This window comes from Typopeltis vanoorti, chromosome 15 (genome assembly GCF_054136105.1).
Source record: "Typopeltis vanoorti isolate ZY-2024b chromosome 15, IOZ_Tvanoo_1.0, whole genome shotgun sequence".
NCBI lineage: Eukaryota > Metazoa > Arthropoda > Arachnida > Uropygi > Thelyphonidae > Typopeltis > Typopeltis vanoorti.
This window is the reverse complement of record NC_143563.1, coordinates 108,454,500-108,477,722: the sequence shown is the minus strand read 5'-3', so window position 1 is coordinate 108,477,722 and position 23,223 is coordinate 108,454,500. Positions and strand designations below refer to the sequence as shown.

General features: G+C 34.2%; 1 protein-coding gene across 2 annotated transcripts in view; it reads right to left on the bottom strand.

The window, feature by feature from the left end:
- The window catches only part of Cdc27 (cell division cycle protein 27), a 392,586-nt gene that overhangs the window by 219,630 nt on the left and 149,733 nt on the right, over positions 1-23,223 (bottom strand). For both annotated transcript variants that reach the window (XM_090405839.1, XM_090405840.1), the window contains exons 8-9: positions 22,654-22,792; positions 10,048-10,169 (exon numbers count right to left, since the gene is read on the bottom strand). In XM_090405839.1, the coding sequence (XP_090261965.1) occupies positions 10,048-10,169; positions 22,654-22,792 (261 nt within the window). The remainder of the gene's footprint in view (positions 1-10,047; positions 10,170-22,653; positions 22,793-23,223) is intronic.

Below are 23,223 nucleotides of genomic sequence, written 5' to 3'. Positions count from 1 at the left end.
TGTTATAAATGTAAAACAGAGAAGGAATAATTTTTATTCAAGACTTTTCTCACTACTTCTATTCCTTCCAAAGAAGGGAGTGAAAATGTCCTTGGATAGTGAATCTATCTCTCACAGATACCAAAATGCACCAGTGCAAGCAAAACATAGTAGCTTTATTTTCTTATTAAGTACAATACAGAAACTATCAGAGACAAATGGAATGAAAATACTGGTTGTTGACCAGTAGGTACTCGTAGTTGTATATATTAAGAGGAAAGTGGAGGAATCCTAGTGGTTAGTCGAGTGCGGTAGTAGTAATAGCAACAGTGCCCATGGAAATACTGACAGAGAAGGCATAATGCAGCAACAGAGCATCTATAGGAAAGCAACGAGAGAGAGAGAGAGAGACTGTGAGCGAGGTGTAATCAACTGCTATTTTCTGAATATAATTAAGCATTCTGAAGGAGGGCCTAGGTGCACCACTCCAAATGTAGGAAAAATTATGCCTAGAGAACCCCCCCCCACACACACACACTATAGTTCATAACAACATAATTTCTGTAGTGCTAAGTACAGAACAACTAAATATAATGTCCTAACAATATATTATATATATGTGTAACTTAATATCAGAATTACTTTTGAAATTTTCAATGCTTCACTAATTTCACATATAAAATGTCATATACATTGAAAATGTGAAAATGTAAATACCTGATATGGAAGTATTACTATTATTACATTAACTACATTAAAAAATGTGTAACTTAAATGCACTCAAATGTATTTGGATCTCACAGATCTGTTTTTTAGTTGATCTGCTATCCATGTACTGCTATAGAAAGTATCTGTTGTTGGCTATTTGTCAAATGTCAACTGCAAGTTGCCTTTGAATTAGGATAGCTTTATAGGCGCACGCGCACACACTAACAATACTATAGCAATATTAAATAATTTATTAAAGTGAAATTTCAGTATTTAGTTGATTAAATTTGTTCTTGTTACAGTGATTTTGTGTTAAATGAATTTGTTATACAGCTTCCTTTTATCTTTATTTAAAGATGAAAACAAAAGTTCACAAAGTATATGAGTAAAAAAATTTCTACGAATGAAATATCCTTGTTTAACATGCATTTTATTTGGGTCAAGTTCCCAGCCTTACTACATTTGTCCAATCGTAATCAAGTGAGGTGTGATAACAAGCTGCATAAGTTATTATTATAATAAAAGCTGTAACCTTAATACAGTCAAACATACGTTTTATCCCATAAATCTGTTTTAGTTTCAATCTGTAATCCACATGCTGGCACAGATTAACTGTCAGTGGCTATCTCTCCTGCCTCAACTAAAATAATAACTGATTGAACAAACAAGAAAAAGCAGTTAAAGAGAAAATTATGTACGATAATATACGATCAGAAGAGTACTTAATGAAAACGTGATAAAATCATGTTTCCCGGGTGCAAAAATTCATGATATTAGCCATGCCATCTGGATGCAAAAAGGTCAGTCAAAGAAATAATTGTCTTGATTGGTACAAATGATTTGAGAAGCAAGAAATATTCTGAGGGAGGATGTAAAGGAGTTGTTAGAAGAGGCAAACTGAAGAGCAAGAAGGTGAAGATTGCATCTTCTACCACACTATGATAGAGGCAAACTGAGGAGGAGGTCTTTGGTAGCCCACGAGTCTATACATAGATTATGCAGAAGGAATGATGTAGGATTTGTGGATCTGTGGTCTGTGTTTGATGGGAAGAAAGATTTGTACAATGCTGATGGACTACATCTAAATGGTTTTGGTGTTAGGAGTTTAAAGAGAGTTTTTTCACAGAGCATGCTGAAGCAAAATTTCAGGAAAGCTTCAGCAATTAGGGTGAAAGTGAGTTGATGTGCAAGCACTCATGAAGAATACAAGGCTCAGGCAAGAAAGGTGACCAAAATGGCAAGGAAAGCAAAATCAGATAATGAGAAGAATCTAGCCAAGAATGTCAAAGGAAATTGCAAACAGTTCTCTCATTTTTGTGGCAAGTAAAAGAAAGAATGGCTATGGAAGAGTAACTTTAATGAGTGATAATGGTCACGAGGAGACGGAAATAGATAAAATAGTTGAGTTACTGAGTGACCACTTTGCAAGTGTATATGATCCTAGTGAGTATCACAGTGTCACATAGGTTACTGCTTTAACCTATGTGACAGACACTAATGTGGGAACAGAGGTGGATGAATAGGAAGTTCTTAGGATATTGCAGAATCTGATTTTGCTTTCCTTGCAAAAAAGAAATTTGAGTTCTTCAAATTTCTTTTTTGACTCTTAATTGTTTTTATAAAAGAATTAAGGGCCTAGTTAAAGGAAAACCATGAAGCTGAAAGACAATAAAACATATTCAGAATATAAATTTATTATTCTACTTCTTAACAGAGAATTGACCTAATGTAGTCTGGCAGGCATTCTCTTTCTTTTTTTTCATGCAACTGATAGTAATTTGCAGCCACCTCCTTATCTGCACTTGCAGTTTCACCTACGATTTCAATATTATGAAGGGTATTTCTCTTTTTGAAATGATCAAACCACCCGGCACTAGCATGGAATTCTTCTTTTCTTTCATTGATAAAACTGTCTTTCAAGGTTGCAAAGAGACTTAATGCTTTTGATTCAATAAGGTCAGTGATTCGTGGAATCCCTTTTTGGTTACAATCTTTGATTCATGTAGAAAGAAGTCTGTATAATTCAATCATAATACTTTGATTTCGAGTGGTCTGCATGCATGTTGAACTTGAAGCATCGCCCAGTTAAACAAGACCCCCCGTTGTTTTTTTCCAGGGAACCAAGGCAAACAGCTAAAAGTCAGCTACTGGAACCAATCCTGAAACACACCCCAGCTCAACATCACCAGATGTCAAGATCAGTACTATCAACATAAGAAGCCTGAACGGCAAAGAAATGGAGTTGGCTGAGGAATTGGATCAGTACAAGATCGACATAATGGGGTGATTAAAACAAAAAAGACAAAAACTGAAGGAATGAAGAAATCGTATCGAAAGTTCCTGGCAAATAAGTCAGCTTGTGAGCTTAGAGAATACAGAGACAAATATAATAAAGCTAAACACTGTGTAAAATTAGCTACACAAAAGTCATGGGAAGACTTTGGCAAGAGCATAGAAAATAAATATCAAGAAGGTGGCAAAATATTCTGGAGGATGTTGAAAAAACTCAGAAATGGAGGAAAGAGTGTGGTAAAAGGAATTAGAGATGATAAAGGTGACATGAAAACTGGTGAAAAAGACAGCCTTGATGTATGGAGTAAGTACTTTGAAAAATTGTAAATAAAACAAGTAGTGACAGCACAGTGGTAAAAATACATTCAATTGGCATACAATTAGGAATACATATCCATACTTGAAGTAGAAAAAGCCTTCAAAAGCCTGAAATGTAGAAATGCAGTAGGAGTAGATGATATTCAACCAGGAATGCTCAAGTATGGAGGTATAAAAGTTTTGCATAGTTCAGAAAGCCTGGAGAGAGAGACCAAATCATGGGAATATAACAAAGATCGGTATATAAGTTCCGTAGACTTGCAAAAGGTATGACAAGGTGCCAAGAGAAAAGCTATTTAAAATGCTACAGTTATATGGTGTCAATGTGACATTATATCAAGCAATACTTAGTCATTATTTGAGTTGTAAATCAGGCAGTTAGAATTGAAGGAAGTACAGGAAGCTGGTTTATTGTTAAATCTGGTGTCAGACAAGGATGTACATTATCCCCTCTGCTATTCAATATCTATATGGATCACATTATGAAGGAAAAGTGGTATTAAACCTGATATCAAAATTGGAGATGTTGATCTCAGCTCTTTGCTTTATGCAGATGTTATACTTCTAAATAAATCCGCTACAAGTTTTGCAGACTTGTAGCGGATTTATAAGCAAGACAAAGGCAATGAAAATAGGCAGAAGACAATGCAGTTGAAAATATCAACTGCATTGTCAATGGAGAACCTATAGAACAGGTAAAACATTTCAGCTACTTGGGCACAATTTTTAGTGAAGATGGTAAATTAAATATGGAAATAGACAACAGAATCAACAAAGATGGTATGGTAAGAAGTCAACTAAATAAATTTATATGGAATAAGAGAGAAATTAGTCAAAACACTAAATTAGCTGCATACAAGAGTGTCCAAACCAATTTTAACTTATGAGAGGGTTAGAAATAAAACACTTGACCAAAGACTAGAGGCCACAGATATGAGTCCTGAGAAATATTAGAGTGTGAACAGATGGCATCAGTAGCAATAGCATATTAAAAAGGAGTATATTATGAAAGAACTTCACATTGTTAGCAGAGCTAATCTCAGGTGGTATGGTCACTTAAACAGAATGGAAGAGGAATGATTACCAAAACAAATGTTCTCTGCCAGGTTGGTAGAAAAAAGACCAGAGGAAGACCAAGATATAGGTGGATTGATACATTAAAAAGTGTATTAGAAGACAAAAATATAAGATCTGATAATGTTGGAATCATGAATAACAGACTGATTTGGAGGAAAATAAAATTGTTGATAGGAAGTTAGTGTTGATGTAAGTTCTTCATGCAGTACTATTATAATATCCTACACACTCCTTGAGGGTACATGTCATAAATTTGATGATGATAATGGTGCACATGAAAAAGTTGTAGTACTGTATACCATTAAAAAATAACTTTGCAAAATATTTTAAATCAGTAACTAATTATTTCATCCTGGTGAGTGATTTCTTTAAATAGTTAGCCATAAAAAAATGTATACAGATAAAAATTCTTTAAAATCTGTAAAATTTATTTTCAAGATGTATATAGGCACACTAATCAAATTTTAGAGGAATTTGCGTATAGAAAAAAAAATTATGCACTAATTGAAAATGCCCTAATTGGAGATGCATTAATCGAGGGATTGCTGACTAGAAAAATTAGTCAAGAAGAGAATTCAAGAATGGGTAGATAAAAATATGATACTGTATGAAGATCAACATGACTTTGTGAAGGGTTGGTCATGCCTTAGTAATTTACTAACTTTTTATAATAGAGTAATAGCTGAGCTGGATAAAGGAAATGGCTATATGATTATTTTACAAAGCATTTGACAGAATATCGCATGGAACTCAGTTACACAAATTAGAACAAATGGGGATGGATATGGCACTGGTTAAGTGGGTGGTTGCTGAACAGATATGAAAAAGTGGTATATGGAGTGGCAGAATCAAGGCAAAAACAGATGACTAGTGGTGTGTCGCAAGGATCAGTGCTGGGACCATTGCTGTTTAATTTATACATAAATGATACAGGAAATAATCTGAAAGGAAATATTCAGTTTTTTGCTGATGATGCAAAATTAGGTAGAATAATAGTTAATCAAGGTGATGTGGAGAGCTTGTATGAGGATTTAAATAGGCTGTCAGTGTGGGCAAAATATAATTGGTGTCAGTTTAATGTGGAGAGATGTAAAGTTATGCATTTTGGAATAAACAGATTACAAGCTGTGTATCACATTGATGGCACTGTACTCCAGGAAATAGATTAAGCTAGAGATTTAAGGGTAGTTTAGAGGACATATTGCTAAAGCAGCTTTTAATACTTGGCTATTGAAGAACAGATTAACAAGTAGAGATAAGGAAGTTATTCTTCTTTCCCACATAGATTACTGTGTTCAAATCTGGTCCACTGGGTTTCTTGGATATGAAGCAGTAGTGTAGATTTAGAGGCGAGCGACCAAGATAGTGAGTGGTTTGTGGAATGTTCCCTATGTGGATTGCAAAAGTTGGTTGATAGGAGAAAAAGAGAGGAAGTGATAGAAACATTTAAGTTGCTTAAAGGGTTTTACAGGAGTGATGTAGAGGAAATGTTTCAGCACTTGGCTAGAGGGACCAGAACAAGGGTTTGTTCCTGGAAGTTGAATAAAGGTGTGGTTAGTAGGGGTGTGGGCACTAGATTTTTTGCGTGGAGTTGTGAATGAATGGAATGGGTTGCCAGAGTCAGTTGTGAGTACTTTGTCTGTTAATGGGTTCAAGGAGAGGTGTGACAGATTGTTGGAATAGAGTGGGTCTCTCACAAGGAGTCTTCGGACTCTGTGGATGTGTCCATACAATAATAATCAGTTACTTTTGAATTACCACAGTTTTATACTACAGTGATATTAAGTAAATTTATTAATGGAAAATTTCAGTATTTAGTCGATTAAATTTAGTTACTTTTTTACAGTGATCAAAATCAGCTAATGTCTTTAATTCCCTTATAGAGTGTAGGTGAGGCTGTTTTAGCCATATTTAACTTATTGAGACTTATGGACAGTTCAATCTTCACCTGTAACCAATTAGAGATAGCTGGCCCAGGACTATCACTAATTATAAGCAGCATCCGATGAAGGGACAACTGTCAGGCATTGCCTCCTCATCATCCCTAACACGTTATTGTCTGAAATAGTGGGTTTTACAATAGATTTTCTTGGGATGAAAATCCGAAGTTACCTTGAAGAAAAAACTCCTTACCCTTGCCAGAGATGACTAACTTAAGCATTCAGTGAAAAGAATGAGATTAAGTGAGACCCACTGCAATTCTCCATACACATGGATATTTTTTTCTTCACAAAATGCTTAGACTCGAAGATCTTGATTTTAGGAATATATCGCATTTCATTCTCAATATTTCATCTTCAAGCAACTGGGTGAGTATCCAGGAATTCCATTGTTTTGCTGCTATTTCTTCCACTCCAATGTCATTCTTTAAATGGAATTGAGAAATATAATGACCATAGATCAGCCTTTGCAATGAATATATTTTAGTAATAGTAAACTTCCTTCACTTTACTGACAATATAATTTTTTTCGCGAATTTTCAAATGTTTATATTTACATTTAAAATATTTTTTCAAATATTTATATTTTTAAATAACATTTAGTGAAATAAATATGACATTTTACTTTCTTTCTTTGCAAAATACCTTTATATGGATTGTCACATTTCAATTTTAGGAACAATTTTTTAAAATATTTTTTTTATGATCGACAAATGATTATAAACGGCATTACTCGGTTTCCGATATTGCGTCTTTTTTAGTATCAAAAATTTATACCTAATGGTATTTTATCAGAGACTCTTCGCCGCCTTCTTTCGCTCGAAATTGCAACAGTTTTTTTTTTTTTTTTTTCGTAGGATGCACATTACTATAATATCCAGTGCTTAACCATTATAGATATGTTGAAAATATAATAGGAAGAATATCCTGTATGGAATTATTCAAAATTTATGCTCATTTTTAGGATTTTTTACTGCAACTCACCCCCCCCCTCTCATGGAACTCAGTTACATAACTACTTTAAATTTCTACTGGTTTGAAAGCTTTCAGACAGTATTCAAAATCTCTTATTTCAGTTTACCGTTTTGACAAAAGAAATATATTGTTGTATATTTGAAGCTTCTAATTTCTGAAATCAGCTGTTCAGCAGTCTGCTGAAATTATTCTAAGATTTAGAAATACTATACTATATTTTCAATATGTAAAACTGTATACCACACAAAGAAAGTTCAGTTGTTATTTTTGTTTCTTTTTTTTTTTTTTAAATCAAAATATTACTACTCCTATTGCTGCTGGTTGCTATTTCTGAAATATGTCTTAGAAATGCTGGACAATAATCCTCTTAGCTGGAGCTGGAGGTTAAGCAAAAGTCTTAGATTACTCTTTTGAGGAACACAAGAGAGAAAGTTTCCCAGAAGTTGCACTAAATTGGCTCAAGCAAGAATATCTTGTTTTGTTTTCAGTTGTTCAGACCATCCTCACACAGAAAACAGGCTGATGCAGTATTTATGCCAAAAATGAGTTCCTTATTTATAGTGATCAATTTCACTTTTATTATTGAAAAATTCTAAATTATTTGATACAATTATCTTGAAAAAATTACTGCTATTGCTCTTGCTTGCCATCTCACAAATGAACTGTGTATTGGGTATACTTTCTAATATTACTTTCTGCCCAGTAACAAGTTGTAGACTAACGGAGATTACCCCCCCCACACACACACATACTGGGAACCAGATAAAAAGAACATGCCCAGCAGGCAGTACACAACAACTGAATATTTTACAGGCAGAAATTCCTTGTTTTGTTTTTCCATCTTTCTGATTGATTAGCAGACATTCGAAACATATTATTCTGATATTGCATTTGGTTAAATGCAATATCAGAATAATGCAGTGGTTAAATATTAATTTCCCCTATTACCTAATGTCACATAACTTCCTGATTTTTAATAATGAGGAAATAATATGTATATTTTCTTATTTATAATTTGCTAATTTATAATAATCAAAACTTAGTTTCTGTGTCAAAAAATTAAACGTTATGTGGAACAATTATTATGGAAAAATCACGAATTAAATAAAAACTGTACCTATGTTTCATAACAGTTTTCGGGTGTGTGGTAGTGTTGCGGCAAGAGTGTGTGTGTGGGGGGAGGGATGTAAAACTATCAAAGTCGAAATAAAGTTCAATTCTATTGGGAAAATATAAAATTTCACATTTGATGCATGCACATATACATATTTTGTATCAGAGATTTAAATATCATATCAATTTAAATAATGACCGTTTATTTCATTTTATAAAGACCGATTATACAGGAAAACCAAAAGGTGAAAGTGCAAAGAACAGTAGATTATTTTGAAAAAACTTAGTGATACGATATGACAATATTAGCACAAAAACATTAAACACTGGTTCTCCAAGGTAATGCAATATTTAAGTGAAGAAAGTATGCAAGGATTTATATTTTGTCCTGGAATTATACTCTGTACAATAAAAAGAGAAAATAAAAATAATTTCTATATTTTTAGTCTCTCTAATATAACTAACAGTGAAGTTTCCCAACAAAAAACAAGGAACTGTGTTTCTTGTTATAGAGAACTGAGACTCGGTTTCGTGAGATAATCTGTTTAAGTGTTCACTACAGCGTGAAGGATTATCACACCTTCTAAAGGACAGAACAGCCAAATTACACTTCTTATCCATGTTCTTTCAACAGGTGTAGTGATCATATCCAGATTTAGCTGGACGTATATATACGTCCTGGCCGGTTGAAGGGTTAATACATGCCTGTCCACAAGTGCCATCAATTTGCTATAGGCTCTCTGTGATATATATATTTAAAAAAAAAAAAAAAAACACCCTGCTTAATGGTCCTTTATATTCCAAACAATGATTATATAAGAAGTAAATTTGAATTACAATATTCTGCATGATTTTCTTTGCTTAATTCTGTAAGTGAATCTGTTTGAGATGAAATAGCAAATTATCTTTCAATTTTTTAAGAGAAAAAGTAAATATTCTGATAAAAAAAAGTTTGTTTAATTGCATTAAATTAATACCATTTTGATTTTTAATTCTATTTGACATAATTAAAAAAAAAATTGAGGCAGATAATCAACAATTCCCTAAATATATCAGTGACTAATTCTAATTTAATACCAGTTCCAATTTTTTTTTAATCTGGTTGCAAAATAATGATGGATCTCTAATATCCTCTGTGTTCATTATCAATTTAATAGCCTGTAAACAAAACTTCATCAATGGATGAACTATAGAGATATATCAACTGTCGATGTTTTTTTTCTCATTTTGAACTATTATTTTCTACTGAGCTAGTTTAAGTCCAAAAATTTCAGAAGTCACATATTTCAATGTATAAAACTTTCCCATTTTTAATTTATTTTTGCAATTTTTAGGTCTTTTAGCTCTTTTATTGAACTGGTGAAATCAGTAAGAATCAGTCTGCTCTATATCACAATCTATATACCCATCCCAGTTCACTGTTAAACCAATTTCTTCTTTCAATCAAACTTTTGTACTGTTGCATCTTTTGAATTAAGTTGCAATATATAAATATATCAATAAATCATGATACCACCAAAATATCAGTACAATACATAATTTTCCCACACAGCAAATTTGTTAAATTTTTCCTTGATTTTGCCTACGTCCTTATAAAAACTATCATTTACAATTATAACCATAATCAAAATATATGTAATCATACCTTGGTTGTGCTGATGGTGTCTGAACTACACTGAGACTGGTATTTGTATTGTTATTACCTGACTGGCTGAAGATTTGAAATTTTGGTGGATTTAAGGCTTGACTCCTTCTGGTCATTGGTTGCTGGAAATAAATGCAATGTACTATATACAAATGAAAGAGAATAATAATGTTCCTTTAATTTTGAACAAACCTGTACACCTGTTTTAAAATATCAATACTTTTGTAAATCATACTGGGAGAAGTACAATACATAAAACATTCGTCAGCTTTGATTACAGTACAATACAATTAAAATTATGTGGCTAGTCATCAACAGAATGAAAATAAAGATCATATTTTAATATATGTGTATATATATATTAAGGTTTAAAAATAGTCAGAGCTAAGCAGTTTTCAAAAGTTAAATTGTGGACTAAAAAATTATTTAGTTAAAAATGAAAAAGTCTGAAAACAAGAACAAAACTTGGAAATGAAGTGGACTGAAGAAAACAGTAATTAATTCAGCCAAGAAGGCATGTGAAGTTTTTTGTAGGGATAAAAAAAGGCCAAAATTCATGGTAGACTCAAGTAGTTAAAAGAGGAAAGCATGCAATAAGTCTGTATATGAAAGTACCTAAACAAGTCACAGGAACAATTTAATAAACAGAGGAGACCTGGCCTAAAGTATACTGTTTTTTTTTTCCCTGCTGAAAAGAAACCCTTTCAATATTTACAACTTTTGATTCCCATTTTATTTATTTTGCTTGTTCACAAGTGATACAAATATTAATCTGTGTCCAAATAAATAAAGTACCTTTATTTTTTTGAGCACAGTAATATTTTTTATCTTTTGTTCTTCAAATCAGTGCAATTGAAAGACATTTTATTCAGGTTCTTTCATTTCAATGAAAACACTGATGAGTAAGGAAAGAAACTGTTTCACTAATGAGAAATTATTTTCACTATTTTTGAATGCCTGTGCTGAAAAGAACTAGGTTAAATTTCATGGAAAACATGTTCTTGAAATAAATGAGTTGAACGTTTTTAACCTCCCCTTGCAAAAAAAAGACCAATATAGGTCAGCATGCTTACAATTTGAGATATTCATTATTCATTTTTATGAAAAAAATATGTTAAATTGAATTATTTGCCTTCCATTTGTGGAACTGCTTTTCATTCTTTCATTCAGTTCTTTTTTTTTTTTTTTTTTTTTAATATCATAAATTTATATACAGTAAGTTTCAGAACCTAAGCCTTTTACTTTTTACTACTAGCTTAAAAATTAACAAATGGATTTCATTTCTTACTTTTTCTTTTGTCATCTGGTGTTGGGCATAAATGCAGATGTGTGACATAATCACACAACTCCAGTGTGTGATGCTGCTACCCAAAGTAAACTGACAGTGGTTTTGCTCAGCACCAATGTTAGATGTTATGTGAAGGTGAAATAGCACAATTGTTATCACTGGTTAGGTGTGGACAACAACAAATATGCTGACTCCATTTACCAATGCAGAAATTGCCATTTAATCTGCAAATGTAGCTTGGGCAGCTCCTCAGTTGTAGAGAAGCTGTCCCTGCTATTTCAATTGCTCATCCACATGTAAATAAATGGCAATTTATTTTACATATTTTACAAACTCCAGGATTTCCTAAAGACAGGATCAAAGGTATGTCCACAGAACACGTCATGGATGACACAGCAGGCATTTACATACAAGTCTCATACATGTTTTTTCTTGTCACAGAACAAACTTCATCCACCAGCTCACAGTCTCGTGTCCTTTGGCACTAAGTGGCATCAACTGGGAGGACCTCCATGACTTTTATCCCCCCTTCCCATGATCTGACTGCTGCTTCAGTTCTGATCCAAACACCTGCTCAGATTGAATAACAGGAATCATCCTCACAGGAATGATGGCTTTCATCCCTTATTCCACTTCAAATTCTCAGCCATCATCCAAGCCTTGGTTCGCAAAAAAGGTGGGGTGCCAACGCTGTAAAAGAAGAAACCTTTATTAACCATGAATGGCTCAAGACCAAAACTCCAGAAGCCCACTCTGAAGCTCACAACAGTTGTAAAAGAATCATCACAAAGACCAAGTCAAACTTTGAAAGGGCCAAATGCTGCAAACTTGCCTCCTGACTAAAATGGCAGAGTAGCTCCTTCTGGTCCCTTGCCAAGGCCATTGAGCACAACTTCTGCACACCCAGGTTTTCCTCTCAATCCGGATGGTACTGTAGTTACCTCACCTAAAGACAAAGCCAACTTACTGGCATAACTCTTCTCTTCCAATTCCTGCATTGATGCCTGGGCAAAGGTGGAGTTAACTCCACTCCACCAAGAACAGCTACCTTTATGTCTCTCATAGTCTTCCGACAAAAAGAAATCCAAATAACTCTGCCACATTGGGCACAGGTGGTAGAGCCAGGACAGGCAATTTGGACATGCCTACATTTCTGACATTCAAAGCATCTTAGTGGATTAGGGATGTATGTTCCAACAGGACAGTTAAGATACCCTGCTTTAACAATGTTGGAGGCTTAGGTGTAACAAAAGGTTGATGTTCCTAGTTGGAACCAGGTTACCATCCCTATGTATCAGGATGCACCTCACACCTGTCACTCCCAGATCTTTAAGCTCTGAACACATCTCTTCACCAGGAACATCAAGAAGATCCATTTCTGATATCACTCCTCTACAAAAGTTGAGTGTTTTATGAGGTGTTACTGTGATTGGTATTCCACCCATACCTAGTAGTTTCTTGAAATGCTGCTGACACAATGTTTCCATAACGTAATTTATTAACAGTTTTGGTAGATCCTGCAAGTAATTCTAAATTTTTTGAAATAAAGAAAGATAACATTTTCCTATTGACTTTCAACCCGTTGTGTAGATGATCAGAAACTGATCTTTAAGATCTGAACATATCTTCTCACCAGGAACATCAAGAAGATCCCATTCTGATATCACTCCTCTACAACAGTTGAGTGTTTTATGAGGTGTTACTGTGATTGGTATTCCAACCATTGATGTTGCTCCCAGTAGTTTCTTAGAATATATGTATATTGCGTGTGTGGTGAGGGAGGGGGGGGGGAGGACTAATGGGTTTTAGTCTGGAATTTTATCTGTGAAAGTGCTGATATATGGTTGGTTTTGACATCACTTTTTTTACAGCAATATCTCTCTTTGTGACACCTTAGCATTATTTAAAAATTTTTTCAGCCCGACATTACTGATCCCTTCAATTGGTATATAATGTCTTTCACTTAGAAAGATGTTGGAAGTTTATTTTGCACTTGGTTAGACTATAATAAATTTAGTTTAATCCTTTATCCAAGTATCAGTAAACAAAGTTTGTGCCTGAAAATATCTTTAGGACTGAGGTAAGGTGGTACATCCCTTGGCAACTTGTAGCAAAGGTGATGAAAGCTCTCATCACTCCTTGTCTCAGTATCTCCCATAATGCAAAGCACATCTCCTTGCAGACATGCATGCTGCTATGCATTAAGGGAAGGGCCACTACCCAGAACGGTTTCGACCTTTATTGAAGTCTCGTCAGTGGGAGGCAGATCCAGAGTGGTGATACTAAGGCAGAGGCGATGAAGGGGTTATATTTACCTATACGAGTTGCCTACCGGTATACCACCTTATTATTAAATTACTCTAGATTTAGAGAAAGATGTTGGAAGTTTATTTTGCACTTGGTTAGACTATAATAAATTTAGTTTAATCCTTTATCTAAGTGTAATAAAAAGATTGCATCTGAAAATATCTTCAGGACTGAGGTAAGGTGGTATATCCCTTGGCAACTCGTAGCAAAGGTGGTGCAGCACCTGCCAGTTCTTACTGGTGGATTGGTCAACACCCAGCCACATCTCATAAAGTCATGTGGAGACAGATAAGTATCAGTTTCTCATTCTATTCTGAGTGCTTCACATCCAGTCAAACTGCTCAAAATATAATACATAATGTTAATTGAACCTGCTATTCCAGTATTATTAGAGAACTCCTGTTTCACCTTATGCCGATCTTTTGCACCAAGATGGTAATCGGAATATTAGGTGTGATAGGCATCAAGTTGACAAATTTCTGATCAGGATATTCTTCTCTACAATTTTCACTTCAAGCCCTCACCTTCAAGGTTGATATTGCTATTTCCTTCACCTCCAGGTTACTACTCAAGTGGGAAGAATGGCATTTTCCAAATGTTTCTTTGGAAAGAATCCAATATTTTTAATGTAAGGGTTACAGTTTTGGCATTAAATCTACACAAGACTTGAGATCCATTCTATTGTTTTGAAGAGTGAAATGATGCAGAGTGATTTACAGCAATTAGGAAAGAGAGAGAGAGATTGGTCATTGAATAAATGAGAAGTCAAAGATGATTAATTGTAGCAGAAAATTGGAATGTAGAATAATGGGACATGAAAAAAAAAAAAAAAAGTTTATTTACAGGTTTAGTTGTCAAAGATGTAAAATCTGAATATGTAATGACAACGAGGGGTGGTACAGGGTTTAGAGTAACTGTGACTAAAAATGGAAGGAAGTGCGCAAATGAACTTCATCCAACCTAACATGCCCAGATGCTGCTGGGTGTCGGAAGTCCCCCCCGCCGACACACACACTTGGTTAGACTATAATAAATTTAGTTTACTTCTTTATCCAAGTGTAAGCAAACAAAATTTGTGCCGTAAGTATCTTCAGGACTGAGTCAACTCATGGTAAAGGTGGACAGCTCTCATCACTCCTTGTCTTAGTATCTCCCATAATGCAAAACACCTCCTTGTGGACATCTATAATGCTATGCATTAAGGAAAGGGCCACCTACCCAGACTGGTTTCGACCTTTATTGAGGTCTTCTCAGTGGGAGCCAGACCCAGAGGTCATATTTACCTATACGAGTTGCCAGAAAGTGTCTCACCTTATTAAATTACTGTGGATTTAGAGAAAGATGTTGGAAGTCCCCCCCCCCCCACTTGGTTAGACTATAATAAATTTAGTTTGATCCTTTATCCAAGTGTAAGCAAACAAAGTTTGCGCATGAAGTATCTTCAGGACTGAGGCAACTCGTGGTAAAGGTGGAACAAGTTGTCGCCACCACTTGTCTTAGTATCGCCCATAATGCAAAACACATCTCCTTGTGGACATGTATAATGCTATGCATTAAGGAAAGGGCCACTACCCAGACCAATTTAACCGAGTGAAAAAAAAAAAAAAAAAAAAAAAAACGCCTTCCAACATCTTTCTTTAAATTCAAAAGAGTAATTTAATACTATGGGGAGATATCTTCTGGCATCTTGTATAGGTAAATATGACCTCTCCATTGTTTCCACCTTAGTATCACCACCTCTGAGTCTGGCTCCCACTGACGAGACCTCAATAAAGGTCAAAATCGATCTGGGTAGTGGCCCTTCCCTTAATGCATAGCATTATACATGTCTCCAAGGAGATGTGCTTTGCATTATGGGAGATACTAAGACAAGTAGTGAAGAGAGCTTGGTCAACCTTTACCATAAGTTGCCTCAGTCCTGAAGATACTTAAGGCAAAAACTTTGTTTGCTTACACTTGGATAAAGGATTAAACTAAATTTATTATGCTGCTTGGTGGAAGAGAGAACTTATCTAGGCAGCGAAATGAGAACTAGATGGTGGATTTATGAGTATGAGTTCTCAAGATAGGTGTATGGTGCAATTTTGGGGATGGTCTCGAAGAACATAATTGGTTCATTCTCGTGTAAGCGTAGAAATGTGGAACAAGGGAAATGAATGAGCTTGAGTGACTGTGCTAGCTGGAAAGAATGATTTGCAGGGTAGTGTAAATGAAATGGATTTTGAGTGTTATTAGAGACTGTAAAGCATAAATGTGCTATGAATGGTATATAGTCCTTTTGGCATTTAGATCTCCTAACAGGCTCTTTGTATCTGACATTGTTTGACTTAGTTGTTTAAGTAGTTCTGTATTTATATCTGTGTGATCTAGGTGATATGCACTGATTATTGTAATAATGCGTTTTGGTAGAAATATCTTAAGTGCTTGAGCCTCTGTGTTACTATTTATATTGCCATATGTAGTTGATATGATTTCTTTATATTTAATGTGTTGGATCCTTAACAGGTATAGCTAGACCTCTGCAGAATGATCCAATCTCTCTTTCCTTAGTGTTGAATAACCTTTGATTTGAAGCTAGAGATTTTGATTGTTTCGTTTCTAATAGACATGCTACGTGGATGTAATATTTGTGTAAAATGTTCTTAAGCTCTTCCATCTTTTTATGAGTGCCATTGATGTTAAGCTGAAGTATGTTGAGAGTCCTTGTAGCATATTTCTCATCGAGATGCCAGACTGCAGCTCTCAATGCATCAGCTACCCCAGACACGATAGCATGTGTCCTTGTTAAGAACTGTGAGAATATCCATGTAGTATTTCTTGAACACATACAGGGTTGTTGCCATGGCATAGGCAGGAGCTATTTCAACACTTATGTGCTATCAAGTGGATATAGGATAAGTATAAAATATTAATCACAGCATACAGGAATGAAATTAAATAATGGTTTAATGATTGCAATACTGTCAGCCTGGTTGGCCAAGTGGTCACCAACTAACAGCAAAGGATGTCTGTAATTATCTTTGTAATTATGAGATGAATTTTATTATCTGCTGTGTTGTGACACAACTGTCCTGCTTATTGGAGGCATGAAGTGGCCTGAAAGAGTTCCTGTCATCTCTAGAGTAGGGTTTTTGAATGTAAAAATAAATAAACATATACAATAAATAAATTAATAAAAAAAAATAATAAAATTCCCCAGATCACTACCATAATCATTTGGTTAAGCTATGGAATTTTATACACAGTACTATAATTTTCAATCTTTCACAAATGGGAGAAATGTAAAAAAAGTATACATTATTAAACTAACGTACACACAGGCAGTACAAAAGAAGGAGTTTTTCAGTCTATGTGGTAGCATTGGCTGTTGTTATGCGGCTTTAAAATCACTATTTTCCATACTGTGGGAGTTTCACACATCCGTAATTATTCAGGTTAGGTTGGTTTTAAGAGAAGCTGCTAATTCCAGAAAAACGTCTTCTGTTGCAGTAATCAATATGATTCACCACAATTTATATAATGTTATGAAATCCAACATCTTATTCCCATCTGGCAAGTTCATTCATATACAGAGATGGTTAAGATGTTAGATTTAGTAACACCATAGAAATTAGTGATGGATAAGTATAAAATATATTTATACTTATATATATCAATTATATAAAAACATAATATATACTAATATATATCAATTACTACACTTTAGCACAGTACTTTAAAACAGAAGACTTTATCACAAACTTAACCCAACAATTACTACTCCTTGTTTTCAGCTGTTTCTACTCCTAATTCACAATATTTTTCTTTATCTCATTAAGTGTCTAATCAACTACATTATTACTACTTTTGGCAATACAATAAACACACTCCTGCCCTCAGCTGTACACTTTTCATGATTATTAAGCGTTGTGCTATGTCAAACTCCTATTTCAAACAGCAATAATTCAATATATCTTCAATCTCACAGTCTTAAGTCTTCTGTGATAAACAATAACATGTCCTTCTTTTTTGCTATATGTTTTTGTTTTCAGACTATGCACTTTGATTTTCTTCTTACAAATTAATCACCACTATGCAATTTGATATCAACAATACATGGTTCAAATTTTCCAGTTAATATTTTAAATTAAGAACTTAATTCTTTAAGCATTAGTATTTAATAACATGACATTATTCAAAGTACATTTTAGTGTGAATATTTCCCATCCATGAGTGCATTCTCATTATATGGAATACCTTCATCCCTAATCCAATAAATTGCCATAAATTTCCTTTGGTTTTATTTTTAAATCTTTTGAAAACATTACACATCTTATAGCTATTCTCATCTCAATGGATCTACCACTATATTTGCAGTTATTACAAACTGACCATATCAATTAATAAAGCAACAGTTATGTAGAGAAAACCTAGCCAACTTAAAATCAAGTTAAGTACTATTACTTGACCCCAGATTCACTTTGATTAGAAATCTGATTAGATAAGAATTATATTAATGAAATTATACAGCACCACTACCAAGTAATTCTCCTCAATTAAATAATTTTCATATACATGACTGCCACTGGCTAACCTAATATGCAGCTAAACTTCAATGTTTCTTCCTAAAGTATACTGTGCTATTTCAGTCATTTATATTATCATCTGTCAATCTCCTTTAATTTAGCTATTTTATGCTTCATACGATTAGTATACATTAAAATGTAACAATATCACATGTAATCTTTCCTTCCAACCCAAATTCTAATTTTTTTTTTTTGAACTTTATTATTTCCAAACTCTAGTTTGCTATCCATGCCAATAAAAATTTCAGATCTTGACCCTAACTATAAATATAATACTACCCTAATAAACTACTTACTAATCAAATTAGTCAGTACAATTCCCATTTATGCCTACCACCCAAAAACTAATGAATCTTTGATTGGCTTTCTTTTAGGATGTTCTAGTTTTTTTTCCACGCAGTTTCTAGTTTTGGAACTTGGAACGTGATAACATTATATAAACTAGGGAATTTTGACAACCTTATACAGAAAATAAAAGACTTAAAGTTGATGTGATGGGAATCAGTGAAACAAGATGGCCTAACATGGGAAAACTAGAAAAAGATAGCTTTACATTTGTATATTCTGGTGGAGAGAAGCATGAATATGGAATGGGTTTCATGATTAAGAAAGACTTTAAATCTGTAATATGGGGCTGTGGCCCTTAAACGAAAGAATAATACTTATTAAATTAGCCACAAAGCCTTTTAACATCATAATTATCCAAGTTTATGCCCCTATGATGACTCACAATGATACATTCTGGACATAAATGTTAGCCACAAGAAAATTGAACAGGTTCAGTCTTTTATATATTTGGGACAAATGTTTACAGATAGAGGAAATTCCCCCTTAAAGAAATAAAAAGAGGAATAGAGATAGCAAGAAAAGCCTTTGATGACAATCAAGGAAAAGAAGGAGTAGCCATAGTATTCAACACAAAATACAAGGCTAATCTTCTTGAATGGCAGTCAGTCTCAAGTAGAGTAATGTGGGCAAATATGAGAATGGGGAACTGGACAATGAGACTTATTTGTGCCTATGGTCCCACAGAAGGTTCTACTAAGGTAGAAGTGGAGGAATTTTTTGAGGCTTTAGAAAAAGCAACTGACACAATGAAAAAGGAAAAGTTGGTCCTTGTTGGGGATCTAAATAGCAGAGTAGGAAATGATTGTGAGACATACAAAAATATTTTGGGAAAATTTGGAGAAAAGATCAAAGCTAATAATAATGGCAAATATCTGTTGGATTTCTGCTCAGGACATGGACTGGTTATTACTAACACCATGTTCCAACATAAAAATGTGCACAAATTCACATGGAGAGAAGAGGCTAGGAATAAGAAAAGTCTCATTGACTATGTTATTGTTGATAGTGATGTTTTCTCCATGGTACAGGACACCAGAGTGTACAGAGGATTTGAAATTGGAAGTGATCACAATTTAGTCTTGAGCAGGATAAAATTGAATTTCATATTGAAAAGAATAACATGTAAGAAAGTTTTAAAGCGAATAAAAGTTGGGCAGCTCTCAGATGTGAACTGTAGACTAAAATACAGAAAGATTATTGAAAAGAAAATGAAAGAGTTTGAGAACAGGAATCAAACCTTGGAGATTCAGTGGCAAACCCTGAAGAAAACATTGATTGATTCTGCCAGAGAGGCATGTGGTGAGGTTGTGTGCAAGGATAAAAAAATCAGAACTCCCTGGTGGACACAGGAAGTTAAAGAGGCAGTGAAGGAAAAGAAGAAAGCATATCAAAAGTTCCTGGCAAATAAGTCAGCTTTTACTCTTACAGAATACAGAGACAAATGTAAGAAAGCTAAACAGTGTGTAAAACTAGCTAAACAAAAGTCATGGGAGGACTTTGGCAAGAATATAGAAAATAAATATCAAGAAGGTGGCAAAATATTCTGGAGGTTGTTGAAGAAGCTTAGGAATGGAAGAAAGAGTGCTGTAAAAGGAGTTAGAGATGATAAAGGTGACATGAAAACAGAAGAAAAAGATATCCTTGAAGTATGGAGTAATTACTTTGAAAAACTGCTAAATGAAACAAGCAGTGATGACAGCACAGTGATAAAAAACACTGACCAGGCATGCAGTCAGGAATACATATCCATACTTGAAGTAGGAAAAGCCATCAAAGACTTGAAATGTGGAAAGGCAGCAGGAGTAGATGATATTCGACCAGATATGCTGAAGTATGGTGGTATAAAAGTCTTACAGCAGCTGCACTGCGTAGTTCAGAAAGCCTGGACAGAGGGACGAATTCCCGATGATTGGAGTAGAGCTCTCATAGTACCCATATATAAAAAGGGAAATAAAACTGAATGTGAGAATTACAGAGGTATTTCCCTACTGAGTGTTCCTAGCAAGATCTATGCAAGTATACTTGAGAAACGGTTGAGAAGAATTGTGGAAGAAAAGCTTGGTGAAGAACAAGCTGGATTCAGGCCAAATAGAGGCTGTCAGGATCAGATCTTCACTTTACGACAAATAGTCGAGAAAGCATGGGAACATAACAAAGATCTGTATTTAAGTTTTGTCGATTTGGAAAAGGCATATGACAAGGTGCCAAGAGAGAAGCTATTCAATACGCTGCAGTTATATGGTGTCAATGGGGCATTATATCAAGCAATACTTAGTCTTTATTTGAGTTGTAAGTCAGCAGTTAGAATTGAAGGAAGTACAGGAAGATGGTTTAATGTTAAATCTGGTGTGAGACAAGGATGTACATTATCCCCTCTGTTATTCATTATCTATATGGATCACATTATGAAGGAAAGTGGTATTAAACCTGATATGAAAATTGGAGATGTTAATGTCAGCTCTTTGCTTTATGCAGATGATGTTATACTTCTAAATAAATCCGCTACAAGTCTGCAAGATTCTCTGACTAAATTCAATTGCTGTTGTAATAGATATTGTATGAAGGTCAGCAATAAAAAGACAAAGACAATGAAAATAGGCAGAATCATTGAAAATGTCAACTGTGTTGTGAATGGAGAACCTGTGGAACAAGTAAAACATTTCAGCTACTTAGGCACGATTTTTACTGAAGATGGTAAATTAAATATAGAAATAGACAACAGAATCAGCAAAGCTGGTATGGTGGGAAGTCAATTGAATAAATTCATATGGAATAAGAGAGAAATTAGTCGGAACACTAAATTAGCTGTATACAAGACAGTGTTGAAACCAGTTTTAACTTATGGATCTGAGAGCTGGGTCAGAAGTAAAACAATTGACCAAAGACTAGAGACCACAGATATGAGAGTCCTGAGAAAGATTAGAGGCGTGAACAGATGGCATCAATGGCAATATCATATTAAAAATGAGGATATTAGGAAAGAACTTGACATTGTCAGCATCCAGGAATGTGTTAGCAGAGCTAATCTCAGGTGGTATGGTCACTTAAATAGAATGGGAGAGGAAAGATTAGCAAAACAAGTGTTCTCTGCCAGGTTGGCAGGAAAACGACCCAGAGGAAGACCGAGATATAGGTGGATTGATACGGCACAAAGTGCCTTAGACGATAGAAATATAAGATCTGATAATGTTGGAGTCTTGACAAGTAACAGACTGATTTGGAGGAAAATTGTAGATAGGAAGTTAGTAATGATATAATTTTTTTCATGTAGTACTATCATTATCCTGTACACCCCTTGAGGGTACATGGCAGGAATTTGATGATGATGATGATGATGAGAAAAGTCTTTACTGATATGAAAACTGTTCTAACATCCAGAGACATTAATATAGATACAAGAAAAAGATTAATAAAATGCTATATCTGGCCAAGCCTTCTCTACAACAGTGAAACTTGGACTCTAAATAAAGAAGCAGAGAAAAAATTAGAAGTTTTCGAAATGTGGACCATCAGAAGAATGTTGAAAATACCATGGACAGAGAAAATGAAAAACGAAGATGTTTTAAAGAAAGCAAAAATGAAAAGAACATTCATGAAAACTTAAATATTTTGGATATCTAACTAGACAAGAAGGCATTCAGAAATTAATATTAGAAGGGAAATTGGATGGAAAAAGAAAGGGAGAGGTAGACCCAGGAGAATGTGGTTTGAAGACATTAAGGACTGGACTCGCTTGAATTACCATAAATGTTCCAGAGCAGCAAAAGAAAGAAAAAGGTTCCGTGACATGGTTGCTAACCTCCTTCTAGGGGATGACACTTGAAGAAGTTTTCTACAAACATAACACTGTCTGTAACACATTTGGTAGTAGTTATAAATATGAGTTTTTGCAATTTATGGAGTTTGTGACATTGTTGCCAAATGTATCTACTTGTGGAAGGCCAATAATAATAAATTTACTCTAAAACTTAACTGTTCTTTATGTGATAATTTATTAATATAAAAATAATCTCATTCAATACTATATACCAACTATAAACAGATATATTCTTTTAACCCTAACATGTGACATTTAAACAGATTTCCATAATGGCCTACCTTTTTTGGTGCTCCACGCTCACCAGCTAAAACATCAATTAGAGGAGAAGACGGAGAAGGTGTAATAAATGCAATAGAACTATTATTGTTCATGTGATTTCCAACTGGACTGTTTAAATCCAAAGGGAGGATTCCAAAGCTATAATAAACGTAAGAATTTAAATATTAATATGTAAGAGAAAAGCATGGTAAAGATGGAGTTGTCCCAGTATATATAATCAATCCATAAGGCTAATACTTCAAATGTTAAATTTATTTTAGAAAAAATATCTGAATATTCTTAAAAAGATGACTGTCATATAACTTTCAAATTTAGTTACTTAGAGGATTCTTATTTTTAATTTAGTACTGACCGTAATAATGGGACTGAAGATCTTTTACTATAAAAGATTAAAACTCATGCAGAAAGTTATGAATCAATAAATATACACAGAAAAATAACAACACAATAAAATAAAATGAAAAATGAAAAGAATTAAAAAAATCCTGTGGTATACACTCAATACTGCTTGTCATATACAGTAGCTCTTTTTGGGGAGGGGTATTCTTACTTCTTTTTATGTGCATTAT